General features: G+C 53.1%; 1 protein-coding gene across 4 annotated transcripts; it reads right to left on the minus strand.

The window, feature by feature from the left end:
- Nucleotides 1–772: 772 nt before the first annotated feature.
- Nucleotides 773–20,016, minus strand: cyc (basic helix-loop-helix ARNT-like protein cyc). 4 transcript variants are annotated; one of them, XM_019845460.2, is made up of 15 exons: nucleotides 19,500–20,003; nucleotides 15,120–15,657; nucleotides 11,476–11,946; nucleotides 9,869–9,940; nucleotides 7,817–8,054; nucleotides 5,327–5,434; nucleotides 4,639–4,756; nucleotides 3,776–3,958; nucleotides 2,670–2,916; nucleotides 2,360–2,498; nucleotides 1,962–2,080; nucleotides 1,801–1,877; nucleotides 1,559–1,719; nucleotides 1,349–1,496; nucleotides 773–972 (listed from the first exon to the last, which is right to left on the minus strand). In XM_019845460.2, exons 1-15 carry the CDS (start codon nucleotides 19,513–19,515, stop codon nucleotides 788–790), a joined length of 2,820 nt encoding a protein of 939 aa, XP_019701019.2. In that variant the 5' UTR covers nucleotides 19,516–20,003; the 3' UTR covers nucleotides 773–787. The 4 variants fall into 4 exon arrangements, 3 of the variants coding, with proteins under 3 accessions (XP_019701019.2, XP_025161517.1, XP_025161518.1); XM_025305732.1 differs by having other exon boundaries at nucleotides 788–972; nucleotides 5,327–5,419; nucleotides 19,500–20,002; XM_025305733.1 differs by lacking the exons at nucleotides 773–972; nucleotides 1,349–1,496; nucleotides 1,559–1,719; nucleotides 1,801–1,877 and having other exon boundaries at nucleotides 1,958–2,080; nucleotides 5,327–5,419; nucleotides 19,500–20,007.
- Nucleotides 20,017–20,257: the final 241 nt, after the last annotated feature.

Here is a 20,257-nt window from a genome sequence, read left to right on the forward strand (position 1 = left end):
GACAATCAACGATCTTTCTCACTGTACTTTAAAAGAAAGACGAAACATGTAGATTCTAAGAGGTCATTCGATCTTTTTTACCGCTTTCGTTCAACTGCCAATATCCGTGTCAGAGCAGTGAAAAATAGAAGATGCTCCCGTAATCTTAACTACAAATTTGTCTTAACGGTAATTATTACTCACTTCACATCGAGACTTTCCTCAACACTTTTCATTGACATAGTCCTTTTCCCATACGGATATGACTTATGATTTAATTAGGTACACTTAAACGTGTTTTATCGCTCGTACACATGTGTTACATATTTACACGTATAATGTCAATTTGTCACTAAAATGTACTTATCGTTCGCACGTTATCGTCCGCACCATTATCATTACTGTGATCCACATAGGAGCATTTTGTCGTCTGTACGTTCTCCGGCGTTACGATACGGATATACGAATCAGCTTGTCGCATAAACGCCCTTTTCTCGAAAAGATTGAAAACGGGTATAGTCTTACATATATATGTATAGTTTTACAAATCCACGATAGAAAAAGAAAGAAGAACGGACGACATCTCCACTGCCGACCGTCTCCCGGCGAAAGGAACGATCGCTAGTCGAGTCGTGTGTCGATAGTTTCATTTGGAAGCTACAATTCGCTTAACTTAGAGAGTTTTTATTCCTTAAAGCACCATTTTAGCACCAGTAGTCCCGTAACTATCAACGTTCAAGGGTTTCCTCAATAAAGAGTTTCGTTCTCATCCAACGCTCCTTTAATCGCGGACTAAAATGAGCATGCACTATGGCAACGGCCAGGGCAATCCGGAAAAGTCCACGGGACCGCCCAAGCCCGCGTCGGCTTCCAAGAGACTCATGATAACAGCCATCGCTGCCTCGTCGTTGCCGTCGGACGGGATCGGATTCGGCGATTCGTTAATCGCGGTACCGCCGATCATGTCCATCATTTCCTCATCTGGTGACGCTCCTGAAAGGAGGTGGATGTTACGTTGTGCGTGATATCGCTAATATTAACATGAGGTGGTGGTGACCGACATCGACCGACTCTACAACTTGTAACTGTAGCCGTACCAATCGTTTGCAGTACCAATCGTTTCCAATTCGTCCCTCGTAATATCTAATTCTGCGAGAATTAGATTACATCAAAGTATGAAGAAGGCAGAGAAACGTATGAAAAGCCGCGATTTCCCTTGATCTCTTTAGATTTTTGCCACACTCGAACGTGTGGACGTTTCCTCCTAATCAGACGGGCGCTCTTTATCTCTATATCTCTTCTCAATAATTTCGGCAATCGCACTACACACACCGAGAAACGACTCCTTAGAGACAGTAATAGCTATGACCTTGGTCGTTCGCGATGCTGTTGAGCTGCACGTTGTTCGCTACGTGGTTGAACGTCGATGTCGGATTGCTGCTGCTGTTGTCGCTGCCAATGCCCGACTGAGACACATCGGGGATCCTCTCCGGCGACGCCGTTGTCGTGATTTGCATCTTCAATTGAGAGCAGAACATTAAGACGTCAATTGACTTTAGCCTCGTTAAAACGTATTTACCTCGGTATTTAATAAACCAGGCTCCGTTGTTGGACCCGGACTACTACCCGAGGAAGAGTCCTCGCCGCGTCTTTGAAGGTCTAGTACCTCTTCCGCTATTTGCCGGCCGATCTTACTTACCTCCACGTGGCTCGAGATCAGTCTTTCTAATCCACCGTTACCTGCGAGCAGGATAAATTCATGTTGTCCATCAATTCCGTCAGCGATCAAATCACACGTCATATCTCTGAGATATCACTTACTTTGTGTGAAGTAATCGTAATTGCCCTGCACGCTCGAGTCCTCGGATCCGTTATTCCCACCTGGACGCATGTCGCAGCTGAGAAAGCGGACGAAGAGACATGATTAATCATACGGTGTCGTCACTCGAATGTGGTGAAGAGAATGGAGAAACGTAGCTTACAAGATGGCAGAATTCTTGGCAATTAGATACTCGATGTCTTTGGTCCACGGATTCCTGAAGGACTTCCACTCGGACTGCAGTCTCACAAAATTCGCGCCCTTGCTCCTAAACCTATAGATCTGCAAGCGACGGGAACGAGATTTCGTCATGCGTAACATACAGAGCATCGCGGAATCGTTCGGTCGCGCGAACGTTAGTTGCATAGATCCGTCGTGTTGGAAAATGAAAATGCGTGCTCGCGATCGGGAGGAAGAAGATAGCGCACCATAGCGTATCATAGCGTCTGCGTCCGTGCGCTTGACGCGTTATCAACAATTTTAATATCATTAATATCAGGTCGATGTTCATGGCGAAGGAGCGCCTAGTGAGCGAAACCAGCGATTGAGATTGATGATTACCTGCGTGGTAACGCGCTCGGTGGTCTGCAAGGCGGCTTTGTGAGATTCCGCCAAATGAGGAATGTCGTCGTGGTGATAGTATTCGTACATACTGGTGCCCAGTAATTCCTGAGGTAGAAAGCCCAATACTGGAGTAGCTCTGAATTGAGAAAAAATTACTCTCTCTCTCTCTCTCTCTCTCTCTCTCTCTCTCTCTCTCTCTCTCTCTCTCTCTCTCTCTCTCTCTCTCTTCTCTCTCTCTCTCTTTCTCTCTCTCTCATCATCGGATCTCGACGAGTTTATCAATGATTCTACACTTGGATGTACCGACCTTTGGTCGACGAAGAGAAATTTGCCGTCCATCGCGTGTCGCGACACGAATTGTATAGGCCTCAAATGAGGCTTCCTCGACGGCAAGGCGGCTGTCGATATCGCCGTTTGGATCCGACCCACCGCGACCAGGCAAGATAGATTGCAGGCCTCACCATCGGCCTCACCTTCCTGCTCCTCGAGACCGATCTTCGCAGGCGCCCAGGACTTGAGGTAACCCGTGCACTGGATCACGCAGTATTTCCAATCTAGAAAATAGAAGGTATTGTCTACCTTTTGCTGATGCCGACCAAGGCCGCGTCTGCGACTTGCGAATGACACGCCGGGGGGCACGCGTTACAATCGCGCGTTAATTACAATTGCAAATGGACGATATATCGATTAGATGGAAGACGAGGAATCGTGGGAGACGCGCTGAACGGGAAGGTGCGATCGAGACCCGCCGGCGAGACATTTGATGAGTACATATCGGCGATCCTTTCACCGGTCACCGGCGAGATATTACACGTCTCCACTTTTCACCTTTGACGAGCCACGCGGCATAATGCTCGTGCCGTGTCTCCGATCGTGCGTGCGGCTCTCTCAGTGTCCGAAAGAAGACGCGCTCGCGTTTGTACCCCTCGTTTCAAACAGTTTCTCGCAGTCCCTTCCCACGGGCTGCTTTCGCTTTGCCTCTTGAAAGAAGATTGAATCCGTCATCGGAGAGTGGAGTCAACTTTTCTACGAGTCGGAAAAATTCCTTTCCAAAAATATACAAGGTTACATCGGGCTTTAGGGGCGCGCAACGATCGATCATGCAAACAGATCACGCTTTCATTCGCGATACACGTTTCCACGAGGGAGAGCCTGATCTCTGATCTCTGAAGCCGTCGCAAGCGCATTTCTCTCGCTACCGAATATCCCCGGATGTGCGACAGCTTGATCTTTGGAATCTTTCTACGGATCGCACTCTTGCACATTCGCGCTCTCCGGCGCTGACAGATTCGAGTCTTCCGATGTGAAAATTCATTTCCCCTTCTGAATGCACGCGCGCGGGACGAGCATCGAGAGCGGCCCCGGGTCGCTCTCGCGATCGCGAGATTCGTATATGATAATGAACGTACTCACCTACGTTTTGCTGCTTCTTTCGCCTGTGGCAGCCAGTAGTAGTGTCGGCTTCCTCTTTCACTTGCATCTCACCGCAACGGACCCCCTCGACCTTACGCTTCATCCGACAGAAGAAGGATCTCCGTGCACCGGGGCAAAGTCGTGATACGCCTTGGGGCACGTCAGTTTTCACCGGTAACATCGCTGAAACAATCACGACGACAGTAACAGCCTGCTCGTCGCTGTTGTTCCTCCGTCCATTCACATCGCCCGCCGCCTCTTCTTCTCGCGTTTCTCTCTCTCTCTCTCTCTTCTTTCGTTACGTTTCTAGTCGCGTCGTTTGCCTCTCTCTCTCTCTCTCTCTCTCTCTCTCTCTCTTACGCTAAAATTTCCAAGTACTTTTCGAACATCTGGGAGATCGAGGAAAGGTTTCACGTCGCGATCGCGCGCAACCGCGCGCGATCCGAAGAATCCTGACATTAGATTCGATCGACGATTCGTCGTCCCCTCGCCTCATTCAGTGCTACGAACTTTCGCAATGCGCTTATCTAGGCACGCTAATTCAAAGATGTTTATCGACAGAGCTTACGAGCAAATGCTGCCGGGCGACTGACATTTATCAGGTGAAGGTGGAAGAGATGCGCACACGCGCGCGCGCGAATCATTCGTGCTCGTATGATCGACGCGCCGAGCGCGGTGAGGTAACGTCGCAAGACGCTATAATTAATAGCTTCGAAGGTGGAAAGTCTCTCCGCGATCTCCGGAGAAATTATCGCTCGCGCGCGCGCGAACCCGTTCGGTTTACCACGCGGTGATTTCGAGCCGCGGCGTCGCGTCGCGTCGCGGCGGAACGCAGCCGAGAATTGCTTCCTGGCGAGACTCACTTTTCGCATCGATCAGTCGCTCCCGCGGACTTAGGTCGGACGACGAGAGCTGCTCCTTCACTTTGGCGACATCCTTGGGATGCAGGATGTCGAACCAGCTCTGACCCAGTAGATCACCCTGCGACGATACAAACATCTCATTGGCTCGGTCGAGTGCAATAAGGAAAGAATTTCAAAGCGATTTTGCAGTCACACTGCAGTCGTACGCAATGAATATTAATATTAACGATCAATATTAACATTCTATGATTCAAAGGACGTTGTTGTTATCCGCGTGTCTTTTGCGTGTGTTTGAATTCGCGACGCGCCAGTCACTCGAAGACGTTGCGATGACTTTCGATAAGCGAAAGAATCCGATTAATTCGCGCGGCGATCAGCTGATCCGGCAAGCGGTAAATTAAAACGTTGCGATATCACGGTGACGGCGATTGCCACCGCATGTGCGCTCGAGGAGAGGCATAATTTAGAATTAGTGAAAAACAAACGCGGTAGGCATTATTCAGACAGAGGCTAACGATGCCGTGAGCGACGCGATTAATTCGCGATCGTACCGAGTTAGCTCGCTCGCGAACGCGCTCTAACGCGCAACTTGATATTTTTCGCCGCGCGCGTCGCACGGCTGATAGAAGTTTCGCGACACGGCCTGAGGGAAGACACTTGAGACCTAAATAACGGCGTAACCCAGTACCTGAGAATAATTGAGAGTCTGCGAGACGGACTCGGACACGTAGAGAATTCTTCCACGATCACAGCCCACCACGAAGACGAAGCCCTCCGCGGCCTGAAACAAGACAAGCTGCTTTCCGTTACGCCGTTGAGTTTGAGCGTTAATTGCAATCGCCAGGCGATCGTCTCGCGACAAACTCGCTCGTCACGAGCTGTCCACAGCGTAACACTCAATTCCCATCTCCTTAACATGTCGTGACACACCGGTGACACCGCTGACAACCCGTGCGAGATGAAAATGAAAATGCTCTCTCTGGCTTTTATCGGTTTCACGAACGTCATTTGCAGTCGCGGCTCGTCGCGAGATTTCGTCACAGGAATGATCAGACGCTGAAAGATTGCAAACTAAAGTGGGGGGAGGGGGGGGGAACACCGGGACAATGAGAAGCAAATTGCAGGCGCGAGGTGCGAATGAACGTTTCTCTAACAACGTACAAACGAACGAGCGCAATTCGAGCCGATTCAGCCGCTCAGCTGCGATCTCCGCGCGCGCGCGCAATTAGCGTCTCACCCGCAACAAGTTGAAGACAAAGCGACGCGCCTCGCGCTACCTCGCGCAGAGATGTGATCTTGCGCAACGTGCGCTATTGTGCATCGGTGATTGAACGGTGCGCCGCGCGACTTCTCGCGAAGCGACAGTTCGACGGCTCATGTCGGCGGCGTCGTAGCGAGCCGCCAACAAGCTCGGCGGGGCCGAGAGCCCGAGTCTTTCGTTTATCCAGCCGTTCGCGAAAAATGTCACCCACGCGCGACATTTCTCATTCGCCGGACGTTCGCGCTTCCACGGGCAGCATAATCGCCCCGATATATCGCTCGGGCTCCGAGAGCGGTATCACATTTATCGCATTTATCGCGCACCAGCTAAGCTAGCTTAATAGCGTCTCGCATTGCGTAACCCGTGGGGCGTTCATGGGGGCCTCGATACACCGTCGATCGCGTGTAACATTCGTTAATGTCAATGCATCGTGCGCGCGCGCACGCTGCTTTAAAAGCGCGTGTGCCGTGAACGCGCGCGCTCGTGCGCGCCGTTCATTCACCGTCGCTCGACCGTTATTCTCTCACACCTATGCGTCTCCCCAGTGTCTTCTCGTTTCCTTCTTTCCTTTCCTTACCTTCCCTTTCCTTTCCTTTTCGACGGGCCTCAGAGAGAAGCCGAGAGAGGTATCATTCGCGGAAACGTCCAAACACCGCGCGCGGGCGAGCCTTTCTTTCCTCGCCGCGCGGAGATACATACCTCCTCGAGCGCGCGTTATCGACGCGGGCGCGCAATAAACGCGCGCGTTACGACGGTTCCTGGACTTTAAAAGCACGTCGTAACGATCGTAAGAACGAGCGCTTTTTGCGCCTTATAGACGCGCGATATGACGGCGAAACTCTCTCGGCGTCGGACTCGGCCGCGCGCGCGTGCGCGGCCGGATCTCGTCGATAATAAAACGCGCACCGATTCACAATGGGGCTTTAATGCCGCGCGCGATTATGCGCGTTCAGAATCACGCAGCGGGCCCCGCGATCTGACTCGGTATGCCGGGCGTGGTCATTCACTTCGGATACTTTCCTACGAGGAATACGAACGCTCGCGCTCGCGCTCGCGCGCGCGCGCGCGCTCGCGGGAAAGACCCGATAAAAGATAAACGCGTGTGCGCGCGCGGTGTACACACGACAATGAGAAATGTTCGACAGCCTGCTGCTCGATCGGCTGCTCGGCGTCCGCCGCGCGGATTCGCAGCGATTCGAACAGTGTGCCACGAGACGGAATCCAGACTGGTGCTGGAGTTATCGACACGCTTACGATTGCGCAAGAGCACGAGTAAAATCGAACGAAGGAGCGAGCGAGCACGAGTAAACATGTAAAGCTCACGTCCGCGAGACGGGAGAAAATATCCCGTCCGTCGACGCACGTTCCAGCGGGAACCTCTCTCGCGCTAATTGGCTTGGAATTAAAGGCGTAGGTGATTCGAGCGCCTCGGCTCACACACACAAACACACAGGGTACTATTAGCGCGATACTATAAATCTACATGCCTGAAACCTTTCCTTTCGCCGGCACGAGACCACGTCCCGGTAAAAATCCGCAGCACGCGGGAGAAAGGGAGTTACCCGGCGGTTTCGCTGCGCTCGCGATCTCGCCGCGAAAGAATTACAAAAGACACCGACCGCCTCAAACGGTGTAGCCCCGGGGCAAAAATTTGCGTGTCGTCGAAGTGAACTTCGAGTTCGCGTCGAGCATGGTCGAGAGATAAAACGGAAATTCACGGAAGAGACAGAGGAAACGTTCTGAAAACGTTCGTCGTGATTTTCGCACGATTGGGTTTCTCTGCTCTGCGCGCGGCTGCCGCGGAAACGAATTGATTGATTCAGAGTTAATTAAATCGGTAATTCGGTAGAGATTAAAAAGTAACCGTGATTCGCGCGAGGAGTCGTTTCCAGGGTATCGCTTGGGTTGCGGGCTCACTTGAAGTATGAGTGTCTTGAGTTCCTGGTCGCTGAGAAACGCGGGCTTGTAGTGACCTTCCGTGTACGAGGTGACGGCACCGAGGATGGTCTTGAGGTGCTGCACCGCCATCCTCAGTACTGTCAGCTTGTCCAGCTTCCGCGACATCGCGTGACACATCGGCACCATTGCCGACAGCTCGGTGATGTACGTGTTCATCTTGTCCCTCCTGCGCTTCTCGATCTCGCTGTGGTTCTGCCTGAAAGTGCGACGGAAACGCCGAAGATCATCAGCACACCGTCCCGTCATTGTGGCGATACAGGCGATGCATGCAACACGGGTGTCTACGACCTCTCGAGGAGAGACTTCTAGATAAACGCGCGCGCAATCTATTATCTGTATAAAATTTAACGAGACACGCAGGACCCGGTCGCTCCCGCATAAAACTGCGAGACTCGTAATACGAGATCGTGACTGGAAATTATGTCCCCGCGATAGCGAGTCGAGTGTCCGCTATCTATCGACTCGTTAACGGCGCGTTAGAAGCGAGATGAAAATCGCCGAAACAACTTTTTGCTTTCCGTGTTAATTAACGCCGTGTGAAACCTCCATTCGTATCCTTCGTCCCGAATCGCCTCTAATTGATCGCCTAACGCAAACGCCTAACGATTCGCGGGATTGCGCGAGATGGGATTGAGAGATGCGAGTTTTATGAGCATTCCGCCGACGATACCAATACAAATCACGCGCAGGCATCTTTTCACACTCGACGTCTTTTTTTTATAGTTTACTGAAATTTCCACACCTCTCCACGTTCTCCTGCCGTGCAATCTCAAGTGCGAGCGATTAAATGTCACGCGGATTCTGATTACGCTCATCGCCGTTCTTCGTCCTTCGTCTTTCGTGCAAACGGTTCGGAATGCGCGACGACGTTTTCGCGCGCGGTCGAACGACGCAGTCGAACGGAGTCGACACACCAGCGGATTTTTCTCCGTGCGAGCGCGCGTGCGAAACGCCTGATTCACCATCGCGTGTGTTTTCAACCGAAATCGCTGACTTTCCTGACAGTGGGGGGATACGGCGAGGTCGAGCGGTCGTGTGCCTCTCGACGACGTCGAGCGCGATCGACAATGAGGCCGTATGTGTCAATTGTGCCGGAGCGATTCAACCAGTAAACGACGCTTTTCAGAGCGCGCGCGCGCGCACACCACCGCTGATTTGTCAGCCAAGAATTCGCATTCATATCGCGCGGGGGGATCAATTGGTCAGCGGAAATCGCCGCGGCGAGAAACTGGTTTCGGTTAACTGTATGTCGGACCATGCTCGCGTAATTTCATCCAGATCCGCGCGAATGTATCGTAATACATATCGTAATATCCGCTGGATTTTTCTGTCGCCGTCAGCGGATCTGTAGAACGTAAACAGCGGCCCGGGGAACTAGGGTTTTAAATCGCTGCGCCGACAGCCGCTCTATTACGGAACATGTGTCACGATAAAATTCCGACATTCATAAAATACATATTCATGAAATATGATTTTCAATCGTAAGAAAGAGAAAACGTCGCGAATACGACACTCAAAATATCTCGGGAAGACAGGCGGAGGCGCGCGACCGAGAGATTTCAGGGCCGGCTCTCGAGACGTTTTCCGCTGGATAATCCCGACTAAGCGCGACTGCGAATTCGCCCGGTTCACCCGGTTCACACTCGGTCTCTCAATCCCACCGACCGTTGATCGTTACCGCGAAAATAGAGGAGCGCGTCAGCACGAGGCGAGAACGAACCGAGGAGAACGTGTCGCAATCGAACACGAGCGCGCCGGGTGGCTCGCATCACGGCACGGCAGGTACATTGGATTAGTGACGTCGCTGATGAAGCCGGAGCAAAGAATCGAGGTAGGTCAAGGTGGTACTCACCTTGGCAATATCTGACATAATACCGCGTAACCGCTGACCGAGGCAGCGTTAAAAGCACGGATCGATTGAGCCGCGAAGTGACTCAATCGGAAATCGCGCGCGATTCCTCGTCGCAACGCGCGACGCAACGTCACGATACACACATTGTCTTCACTTACTTTTTACTGTCGTCATTTGTGCGAACGGATTTGGCGTCGTCTCCGAGGTCGTCCAAGAGATCGCTTCCAACACTGAAACAGACGCCGGTCGAGCTTCTTCATCGAGCTTCTGTCATGCGGCAAGATTAAATATCCGATATGTGTGACGTATCGAGATGAAATCGCCAATTAATATCGCGGACGTAATCGACGAGGGTAATATTTACGCCGTCATTGCGCGATAAACGGCCGCTCAATAGCTAAATGCTATGTCCCTACACGGTTCTGTCTCGGCTCGTATTGCCGAGACATTTCGCTGATTTGCCTTCGAACGCGCGCATATAGCAATCCGAGCGCGTAATTGACGAAGTCCCTCTGCGGCCACCGAATTCGGTCGAGACATCAGAGAGAAACAATTTCTTCGGCGTGCGACCTTCGCGGAGGGTGTTACCCCTTTGACGGCGAATTTCGTCAAGTTTCGCCCGCGGTAGAGCTTCCCCGCTTCTTTTGTGTCTCGGGCTCGAAGAGTCACGCTCGGGTTTCTCGCGTTCTCGCGGGGAAACGCGAATCGGCGTAGATCTCCGCGTCACGGAAGGTTCCGCGACGGAGAATGAGACGCACCTTATAAATATAAATATTTATAAGGAGAGAAACGCGTGTCGCCTCGTCCGACGCGACGTATCAATGACGAGGAACAAGCTTTCAAGTCTGACACGTATTTGTCTTCATAATGGTAGCACACACATTTCTCAAAATAACTCTCAAAATAAAATATTATGCAAAATAAATGTGCCGCACTCCGCTCTTCATTAGCGAGCGAGGTGAAAGAAGAGCGAGGTGGACACACGCGCGACACACGGATGATGCAAGCGCCGAGGCATCGCTCGATGGCGATGCTTGAAGTCGCGTCGTCGTGAGAAAAGCGCAATTTTCGAACGATGCTGTTCGACGAGTGACCAGTGTTGACGAGTGTTTGGAAGCAATGGAGATAATTGCCCATGCTGATTTCGACTAATCTCGGAGACTAATCTCTTCCTCCCTCTCTCCTTCCAGATGGAGAAAGAGAGAAGAGCGAGAGAGAGAGAGAGAGAGAGAGAGAGTGAGAAAGAGCAACAGAGGTAAATCTTCCGTTCCATCAATGATTAAGTTAACCCTTTGACTGCGTACTCGATAGCCTGATTGGTAATTACTCGAAACTACCCCGACGTTTAACGCGAAACATCTCGAAACATCGACATCGATGAGTATCGAGAGAAGGTGGCAGATGGGGGATGGCGGTTGTTGTCGAGTTGTTTGCACACGGTACGCGAGATTCCAGACTTGGCGGATACATTTGGCCGGCTTCGTTTCGCCGTGTTCCGCGCGTGCGACGCGCGTCAGTTTAATGTGTAATATCTCGATATGACTTCCATGACTACACGAGTCCATGAGACACGAGTCGGTAGCGCTTTGTCGGTAGCAGACCGTCTCTTGCCATTGAATTCTCGCTTAGAGATCCGAAATAAGTATAACGGATATTGTTAGCTCCGAGACGCGCGAGCATCATTCTCATTAGCTTCCCCCGTGACATCGTCGCCGTCGAGAGAGATCCTCCGGGGTGTTCTAACAAGTTATCGAGTTTAACTTACTGGCAGGAAAGCTTCCGCTTTCTGGACACCGGTGCATACTCATCCGAGATGTCAGTCGCCGGTCCATGGCTGGGTGTGGTGGACGTGCTACGATGATGCCGATGATGATGATGATGATGATGGTGGTGATGGTGATAGTGATGGCCGGAGGCGGGTGCCTGGTCGGGGACCATCGTCGGGGGTGTCTCCATGTGCTGGGGCGGTTCAGCCCCTGTTGCAACTTGAGGGATGGTAGCGGTGCTGGTGGAGGTGGCGGTGGTGGTGGCGGTGGTGGTGCTGGTGGTGGTGGTGCTGCTGGTGGTTGTAGTGGTCGCGCTTGGGCTGCTGGGGGTGGCGGTATTGCTGCTGCTGTTGCTGGCGGGGGTTGGAGTCGGGGCGAGACCTTCGCCACCCCCCGCCGAGGCGGCGGTTAACTCTCCCACCCCGGAACCCGTGCCTATTTCGCCAAAATAAACCGTGGGGCAGGAACTTCTGCAAGTTAAGTTTCAAGATGAAGATTAGAGCAAGAGAAAAAGGCACAAGGGTGAGGAAAAATGACGTTTCGATTGTCACATCGAAAATCGGCGACTGTGGAGAAAACGGATTGTCGAGAGTGATCGACGTCATATTACGGAGAGACTTTATCAATTTGACCGAGAGAAACGTCAGCGTTACGCATTTATAATCAATCTTCCTTGATATTTCTGCGTGTATATAAAAAAATCATATACATATGACTCACGATGTGTAATATCTGTAAAAAGTAACCGTGATATTTAAAATTGATGTTTAAAAAATGCCACTGATATATTTTATTTCGAAAGTTACAGTTTACGATATCGAGAGAAAGAGAGAGAAAGAAAAAGAGAGAGAGAGAGAGAGAGAGAGAGAGAGAGGCAGAGGAAGAGAGAAAAGAAAGAACGCTCAAATCCAGACGTGCTGTTTGAAGATTAAATCGATGAAGCCGTCTCGTTAGATGGAATAATAAGTACAAACCGCTTGCAGAACATACGGTTAAATTTTCGCGTTGCCCCGAGGAAGAATCTCGCACGCGTGAGAAAAATCCTCCCAAACTCCGCATGTCCGATCTCACGCAATTATTATAGAGGAAGGATTATATAATCTCTCTCTCTCTCTCTCTCTCTCTCTCTCTCGAGAGAGAGAGAGAGAGAGAGAGAGAGAGGTCGATTGATTTTGCTGCGTCGATAATCCGCGCGCCGGGTGATTATTCAAATTCCTTATGATTATCTTCTCTCTCTGGATACGTGCGGACCACTTATCAGCGGGTTCTTTTTTCTCCGGAGGTATTTTAAAAATTGCGGCCGAACGGGGACGGCAAAAGTTACGGCCGTATGGGAACGCATTTTGCATACAGATAATCACTAATCTGGCGTACGGGGCGTATAATATATAGTTGTGGCAGCGCCAAGTCCGGGAGTATTGAACTATCGTCATCGATCTCGCGATCTATGGCTCCTGCGAGCGATATCGATCCAATCTCCCGATTTGTCTTACTCGCTCGGCCGTACATGAGACCTTTCGTCGTCGCGCCGATTAAATCTCGAGTGCGCCGTCGCGTCGCCTCGTAAACGGAATCCGAGCGCGCAAGGATACAACACCGGCGATATTATGCATCATGCGGATAAGCGCGGATTATCGCGACGTTCGAAACTTTCGCGGCGTCGAAAAGCCTCGACACGGGACTTCCTCTCGGGAGTCGACCTCTCGGCGAAGAACCGAGATATTGTCGTCCCGTCGTCGGTCGCGATGACACTCGTGCAGAGACCGTGAATGCGAGTAATGAAAAGGAGAGAAAAACACAAACAAGAGAGAAGCGGAGGATCTGCTGCTGCAGTTATCTCGCTATTGGCGAGTACGCGGGCAGTTCCGTGTATTATGATGTAATGCAGGCGATTAGCGTAATTCTATTTATTCGTAGATAGAGCGACACCATCGCGCGACGCGGCGACACGTCATGTCGGCTGCGACGCGACAGGTGGGAGCTCGGGCGAGTTGCGCTGTATCTGTCGCTCGAGGTGAGACTACAACCTTGCGGATCCAGCCGAGTCTCTCGGTCGTGCGTGCACTTCTGTTCACGTCGGCAGACGTCGGCTTATCTGCGTCGTTCATGATTTAAGCAAGTTCACCTCGATCAGTCGCGCCGCAGAAATTCTCCGCGTACCTGTCCCGCGCAATTCGGCTCGCGCTCGTGACGATTACATAATGACGACGAACACGCGGCTTATTATTCATGCGGCACGAGCCCGTCGGAGCCGAGAGAGCTCCGCGAGAGCCGCGGCGAGGCGGGACGATGCGACTCGCCGTCAATGTTGCTTGTTTGACTTTTCCCGCGAACTCAGACTTTCATCGAGCGAGCGAGCGAGCGAGCGAGCGAGCGAGCCGGATCGCGGTCTGATCGCACTTAAAGTCTAATCGCATTCGCCAAGCTTATCAAGGTAAATCGCGAATTATACACGCTGTTTACCCGGTCGCGCACGCTCGGCACGCCGACAGAGTGATTTCACGTCGCAGGTGTCGCCACGGCCGAGCGAGAAAGTGCATCCGATCGGCAGGAAAACGCGTTTTGCGCGTTTCTCGCCGGCGCCGGGAGACAATGATAAAGATGTATTGCGCAATACGCTCGTACGAAATGTCGGGCATCGGGCCGATCCCGCGTTCCCACACGGGGGAGAAGGGAGAAAAAGAGAGAGAAGAATGGAAAGCGAGAGGAAACCCCGTAGGTGGGCCCGTCGTTACGCCACAGTGATCGAAAATGGCCAACAGTGCGTCGCGCTGAAACCGCGAGCAGCCCACGGGGACGGCGATTAATCGATACCGATCGGCTTCGACGCATCGACGTCACCGAGAGACTCGTTAAACCCGCGTCACCGTTAACGCGCCACGCGAATCCGTCAAAGCGTGAGCGATGAATTGCCGATGTGACTGTCGCAGACCTTCTGTCTTACTCAGAAAAGCTGTGGATTTGTTGAAGAAGAGAAAAACAAAAGAAGAGAAGAACAAACAATCGGCTGCTCGATCGGCCAGCCTGTCCGCCGAGTCTCTCTCTAATATCGTCCTTAAGGCTTAAGTCTACTAACAGATGACTTAAGCTTTAAGAAATTGACCGATCGAATATTCTCCTTAACTTTGATTGCGATTGGTCAGTTTCTCAAGGTGTGCTTAAGGTTTAAAGCGCTTATATTTAACGTGTTGGGAATTGCTCAATTTACTTAAAGCTAGAAATTACAACTTAAATTGATACTTTAAGCCTGAAGTCTTAAGAAATTGATCGATCGCAGACAATGTTAAGAAGAATGTTCGACTACAATTGGTCAGTTTCTTAAAACTTAAATCATCCATTGTAGGCGAGACCTACAAGACTAAAACCTGCTGAAGACGCAAACTGCGAAACTTACTGAAAACGCTCGGACTCTCGCTCCGACTTCGCGCCACGCATTCACGCATATTAATATCGATTTATTTTATTACGCATACACGTGCGCGCTTTGCACTCTTTCGTTTATTCATTCACGCGACCGTCGCCGATTCAAGCATGTGTACGAGCCTCTGCGACGATCGTCCTTCTAGTCATTCATATTCTTCACGGGGACAGCAAGTGCGTTCGCGCGCGATACACGGAACAACAATGGCACAGTCGAACTTACTCTTGCACGGTCGAGAGACTATAGTAATTCCGTTGCTCCTGCTGCTGTTGTTGCTGATGGCTGCCACGTTGCTGCGGCTGATGGTACTGATAGAGCTGGGAGGCGGACGAGGCGATTTGCGCGCACGTGTCATGCACACGGTGGTGCTCCTGATGGACGCGCGGCAGCTCGTCCAGCGAGATGAACTCCTGCGGCTCCTGGGCCGTGTGAAGGAGCTGCGTATAGCCCTGTGCCATTTCCTGCACGACCATCTCCTGTCCTGTGGACCCGCGGAAGCGCAGGAGATCGTCCAGCTCCGGCTCGGGTTCCGGCGAGTGTTGCGGCTGTGGTTGCGGCTGTTGCTGCTGCTGCTGCTGCTGCTGCTGCTGCTGCTGCAGCTCGCGATGGTGGTGACGATGATGGTGACGATGCTGGGGATGGTGCTGATGGTGGTGATGATAGTGGAGGAGACGACCGTTCACGCAGGCGCCATCGCCCGCGACCACCGCGTCATTCTCGACGACGCCACTGCTGCTGTCCGGTAGTAAACCACCCTCGTCTGCAGAACGACAGACAAGAGCAGGTGTTGGATGTTGGGGGCGGGATTCCCAGGGGAAGAGGTTAGAGTCTCGGCGGAGGCGAGTCGCAGGGATGCTCGCGACGTGCGGGGTGCTTCTCTTGTCTCAGCGGTAATTGCGCGTCCGAGGACGCGTCTGAGGTCGTGTCCTCGCGAGTCAAGACGAACTTGCGAAGCGAGCGAGCGAGCGAGCGAGCCTGCGAAATGAACTTACAAACTCTGCGCGAAAGCACCGGGCCCGCGCTCTGATTGCTTCTACTTGGCGGATTGCTTTCGCGCACGACACCGATACGCGCGGTATTTCCTCCTCGTGTAGCAACCCTCGTGCGCACTTGTCGCGGAATTACAGGAAAACACGTGGCGTACAACACGGCCGCGTTTATAATAATCAAACGAGACGGGGCCAAAGGAAAGGGAGAAAAAAAGAGAAGAAACGACCGTAGTTTCCGTTTCGTCAGACGCGTGATTAAATCCTTACGTGACTCGCCGAGCCGGCGCGCAAGTGCGCAGCGCGATCGACTACGGCGGGACGCTTAATCGCGCCGAAGAGCGCGAGAAATTTGCGTAATGTTAAACATGCTGAGCCACTATCGGGGCAATCATCTCAGGCCAGGGCATAATTATCCACTTGCCGGCCCGCGCGGATGCAAAGCGCGCGACTTTCCAAACCGACCGGCTCCCATTTAGACGAGCGACGATTAGCACCAAATGCATAGGTATCGACGAGAGAGAACCGCACGCGTCTCGGCGATAAACAACGAGCGTGTTATCGCGTCCGTCGCGAGCAATAATAACGGAAAGAGAAGATGGCGTTCGGATCTCCCTTGACACTACGCGGCGCCAAGGCGACGCGTCGCGGCGATCCCGAGCGAGAACTCGCGAGACGGTAGCGCGCACCTCACCGCGCGCGATCTCACCCAAGGAGAGAACACGAGAGACGAGCAAACAAATCTGTCGCACGAACAATAATCCCCGGCCTTGAGCGGCAACGCGCCAATGCCGTGATCGCGGATGCGATCCGGGCACGTATTGTCGGATGCCGCTACTCCAGAATGCGACGATCAACTACTGCCGACAGCACGCAGAGGAGCGTTAACGATGACGCAATAATCATTCGTCATTCGTCAGCGTGCGTTGCTTGGAGCGAACGAGAGGGAAAACAGACGGGAAGAAAGAAGCCTGCTAGAGCCGCGTGTCTCGCCTGTGGCACGTCGACGAGGGCGGCGGGAGAGAAGATCCTCGCGGGAGGATCGGCCTCACGTAAATTGCACGGCCGGTGTCAGCAACCGAACCGGCGAATGCGAAAGGTCAATTCGTCGCGCGCGAGCGACGTTAATATGCGCCGTTCGGCGCCGTTCGAAAAATTTCGCGCGTCAGCAACGCGCTCATCGCTCTCCGAGCGAGCCGCCTACCGCCCGCGCGCTCGCGCGCGTTGCGGCCCGAGAAGAGGCGCTCGTACAAAGGAACTTTGCGCAATCGGCTCCAGATCGGCCGGGGAAAAGACGGGCGGACGACGAAATCAGTAATTAATCAACGGCGCGCGCGCGCGGGCGCGCATGACCGGCCCATGGCGAATCGCACGCGCCTTCGGACGCGCATTAATTACTCTGCCTCCTCCCGCTCCTGCCGCCGCTTGTCGAGGCAATTCCGCGTTTTTATGACATTTCGCGCGCTCGAGCTCGCGTCGCGGTACTGCCGCCGCGCGGCATATTACGCGTCCGGACGCCGACAGCTCGGAGGTGCAAGAAACCGCCGTGCGGTTCGCGGCGAATGAACGTTTCTCCGAGGCTTCGGACTCGACTCCAGGCGACTCGAGAGTCTGACAGTTGAGATCCCTCTCTCTCTCTCTCTCTCTCTCTCTCTCTCTCTATTTATTTCTCTCGGCTCGGTGGACTAGTTCCGGGGTGAGAACGTGAGCCGCGATAGATGCGAAAAAAAGAGATGTTTCCCCCTCGGGGTAATATTTCAGACGCGTCTTCGTCTTCAGATCGCGTTAGAGTAGACGGGCGCTGCTAAATACGAATCCGTTCTCATGGTATTCGTATTATGAATACATAGCGCGTTGGCTTCTTCATTCATAAAATAAAATCCTGCGAGTGTTATGGCGCGAATGCGCGAGGACTTGAGGTGCGACGTCGGCGTCGCGTCGCGCGAAATGCGAATGGCTTAATCGAGCCTCGATCAGCGCATAATGCATCACGCTTCGCGCCGTTTCCACCGCACTAAGACGTAATTGGTAACGACTAATTATCAGTGATGACTCGCGTGTCGACCGTAATCACGGCTGGTAACATTGTGCACGCGACGATTTCACAGACGAGAGGATCTGCAGGACAATTTGCAGGATGGACAGACGGTTGCCGGCTAAATGACGGGATATTTCTATCTCGCGGAAGGGACTCGCTACGAGACGAGACTATCCGCCTCGTCACGACTTCGATAGCGCATCGATGACTTCTCATCGCGTATCGCCGGTGTATCGACGATGTGCCTCGTCGCTCACGTGCTCAGAACTGTCAATGGTCGTTACTCGCGGTTCGCCGTTCACGATGCTCGAGAGGATACTGGAGCGTCGTGCGAAACTGCTACGGAGATTCGCGCGCTTTATCGGTATGCAAGCAGCACCTTGATTGGGCATCTGATAAAATCCCTCGCTAGGCAGTCACGTGACACGACGAAGATAATAGCGACAATGACATTCTCCAGACGGCCGCGACACGCGGCGTGACCTTCGGCGTACCGCCGCGTTTTGCAGCGTGCGGCATAACGAGAGTCTCTCTCTCTGTCGATCCGGAAGTTACGACGAGCGGGAAGCTACGAGTGCGAGACAATTGTTACCTGTTGCAATTTGCGACAGAGCCGAGAGAGGATGGTAAGAGGAGGTAATAACGCGAAGGCGGCAAGCCGTCGAATTATCAGCCGCAATTGTACGATGCAAAGTGTCTTCTTCTTGACGTCGATTATCGAGCAACGATAACAGCGAAGCGACTGCGGGAGACAAAAGGGAGGAATTCCACGGAAAGACGTTCTTTGTGATTCCGACTGTGGGGGAGTCAACGCGACGGAGCTACCGCGACGCAGACTTCGACGTAACCAGGCGAAGGGGGAGGCGCTCTGGTACCTGAGACGACGAGCGAATTTCAGCAACACGGAACGCGATACGGTGATGCGTCGATGAAAAAATCGTATCATACGATACGTGGCCTGATGACGGCGTACAATGTCACCGACACAAACTTCTCGCGGGAGAAAGCACCGATTCGATGAGATGGCCTTTTTTCCCTCGACACCCGACCACAGTGCTCCGAACCTGTCGAGCCGGCGCGGCCGCCGATTCGCAAATTCGTACTCGCGACCGCGCGGGACCGTCGCGTATCGATGCGATGCACGATAAGGATTCGTAATCCGGCGGGATTGCGTCGCGCAAAAGTAACACACAGGGATTATCGCCATCGATTACTACGATCGGCGGACCGATGACAATAGGCTAAGTAGACGGCGAGTGACACATGTTGGAACTTAAGGAGATCGACAGCTGTCACGAAAGGATAAATTTCACGCGCGTTGATCGGCACTTACGCGACACTTATGCGCGGGGTCGAGCAAACAATTAACGGAAACTCATCACCGCGTTCGCCATCGCGAATTTACTGACGCTTACCGACGACGTCTCTCCTCCCCCCTTTCCTAGAAAAGTTCACCGAAACACACGCGACGCGATCTCGTTCTACTAACGAAACCGGAAGCCTCGACAAGAGAGAGTCACCAGCACTCCGCACAGGGCGATGGTTACGCGCGGGTCGTGAGGATCTCGTCGTCCTTACCGAGAAGCGCGTACATCCACGTCGTCTTCGACGACGAGGAGGCCAGAAGGCTCGTCAGCTTCCCTTTCGACGGGCGATACCCTTGTACTTCGAGGGTGCCTCCTCGACGACGACGACGACGATAACAACGAGATCGTGCCGACCGCTGAAGGACACCGGTTCGCTTCGACTCGACCCGACGTAAACTTTCTGGACGCTATCGCCACGTGAGTCGAGCAGGCGACAATTAGTTGGAGCCGGTCGTGGAGGAGAGAAGAGACGAGACACCACACCAGAGATCGTCGTCGATCCTGTCGACGACGATTCCCCGCGCCACGACACGACACGTCGGCGTTCGCGGCGACAGCGACGATATTGTTAATCGGAGATGGTGCGTGTCAGCGATCTTTCTCTCTCGTAATCGCGACAGTCGCCACTCGTCGACAGACGCGTCGTTCGTTTGACACTGAGAGCGCGGGTGGGTGGTGGAGACGCCTCCGCCGATGACGTTGACGACGACGCTGACGACAACGACGACGACGACGACGGCGACGCTGGTGGAGAGGTGCCCGTCAACGGTGCCTGAATACCGCCGACGGATATACCACGTGGTCGCGCGATACCGACACAGGTGGGAGTGACTAAAACCGCCCTGCGCCGAGGAATCGCCCCCGCGACGAGGAGTCGCGGCAGGTACTCGTCGCCACCCCCACGCGCGTCGCGGCCGACGCGCTGCACCGGCGGGGAGGATGCTGCGGCAGTTCTTTCGGCCGCTTCAG

Source organism: Harpegnathos saltator, unplaced genomic scaffold (genome assembly GCF_003227715.2).
Source record: "Harpegnathos saltator strain DR-91 unplaced genomic scaffold, Hsal_v8.6 scaffold71, whole genome shotgun sequence".
Classification (NCBI taxonomy): domain Eukaryota; kingdom Metazoa; phylum Arthropoda; class Insecta; order Hymenoptera; family Formicidae; genus Harpegnathos; species Harpegnathos saltator.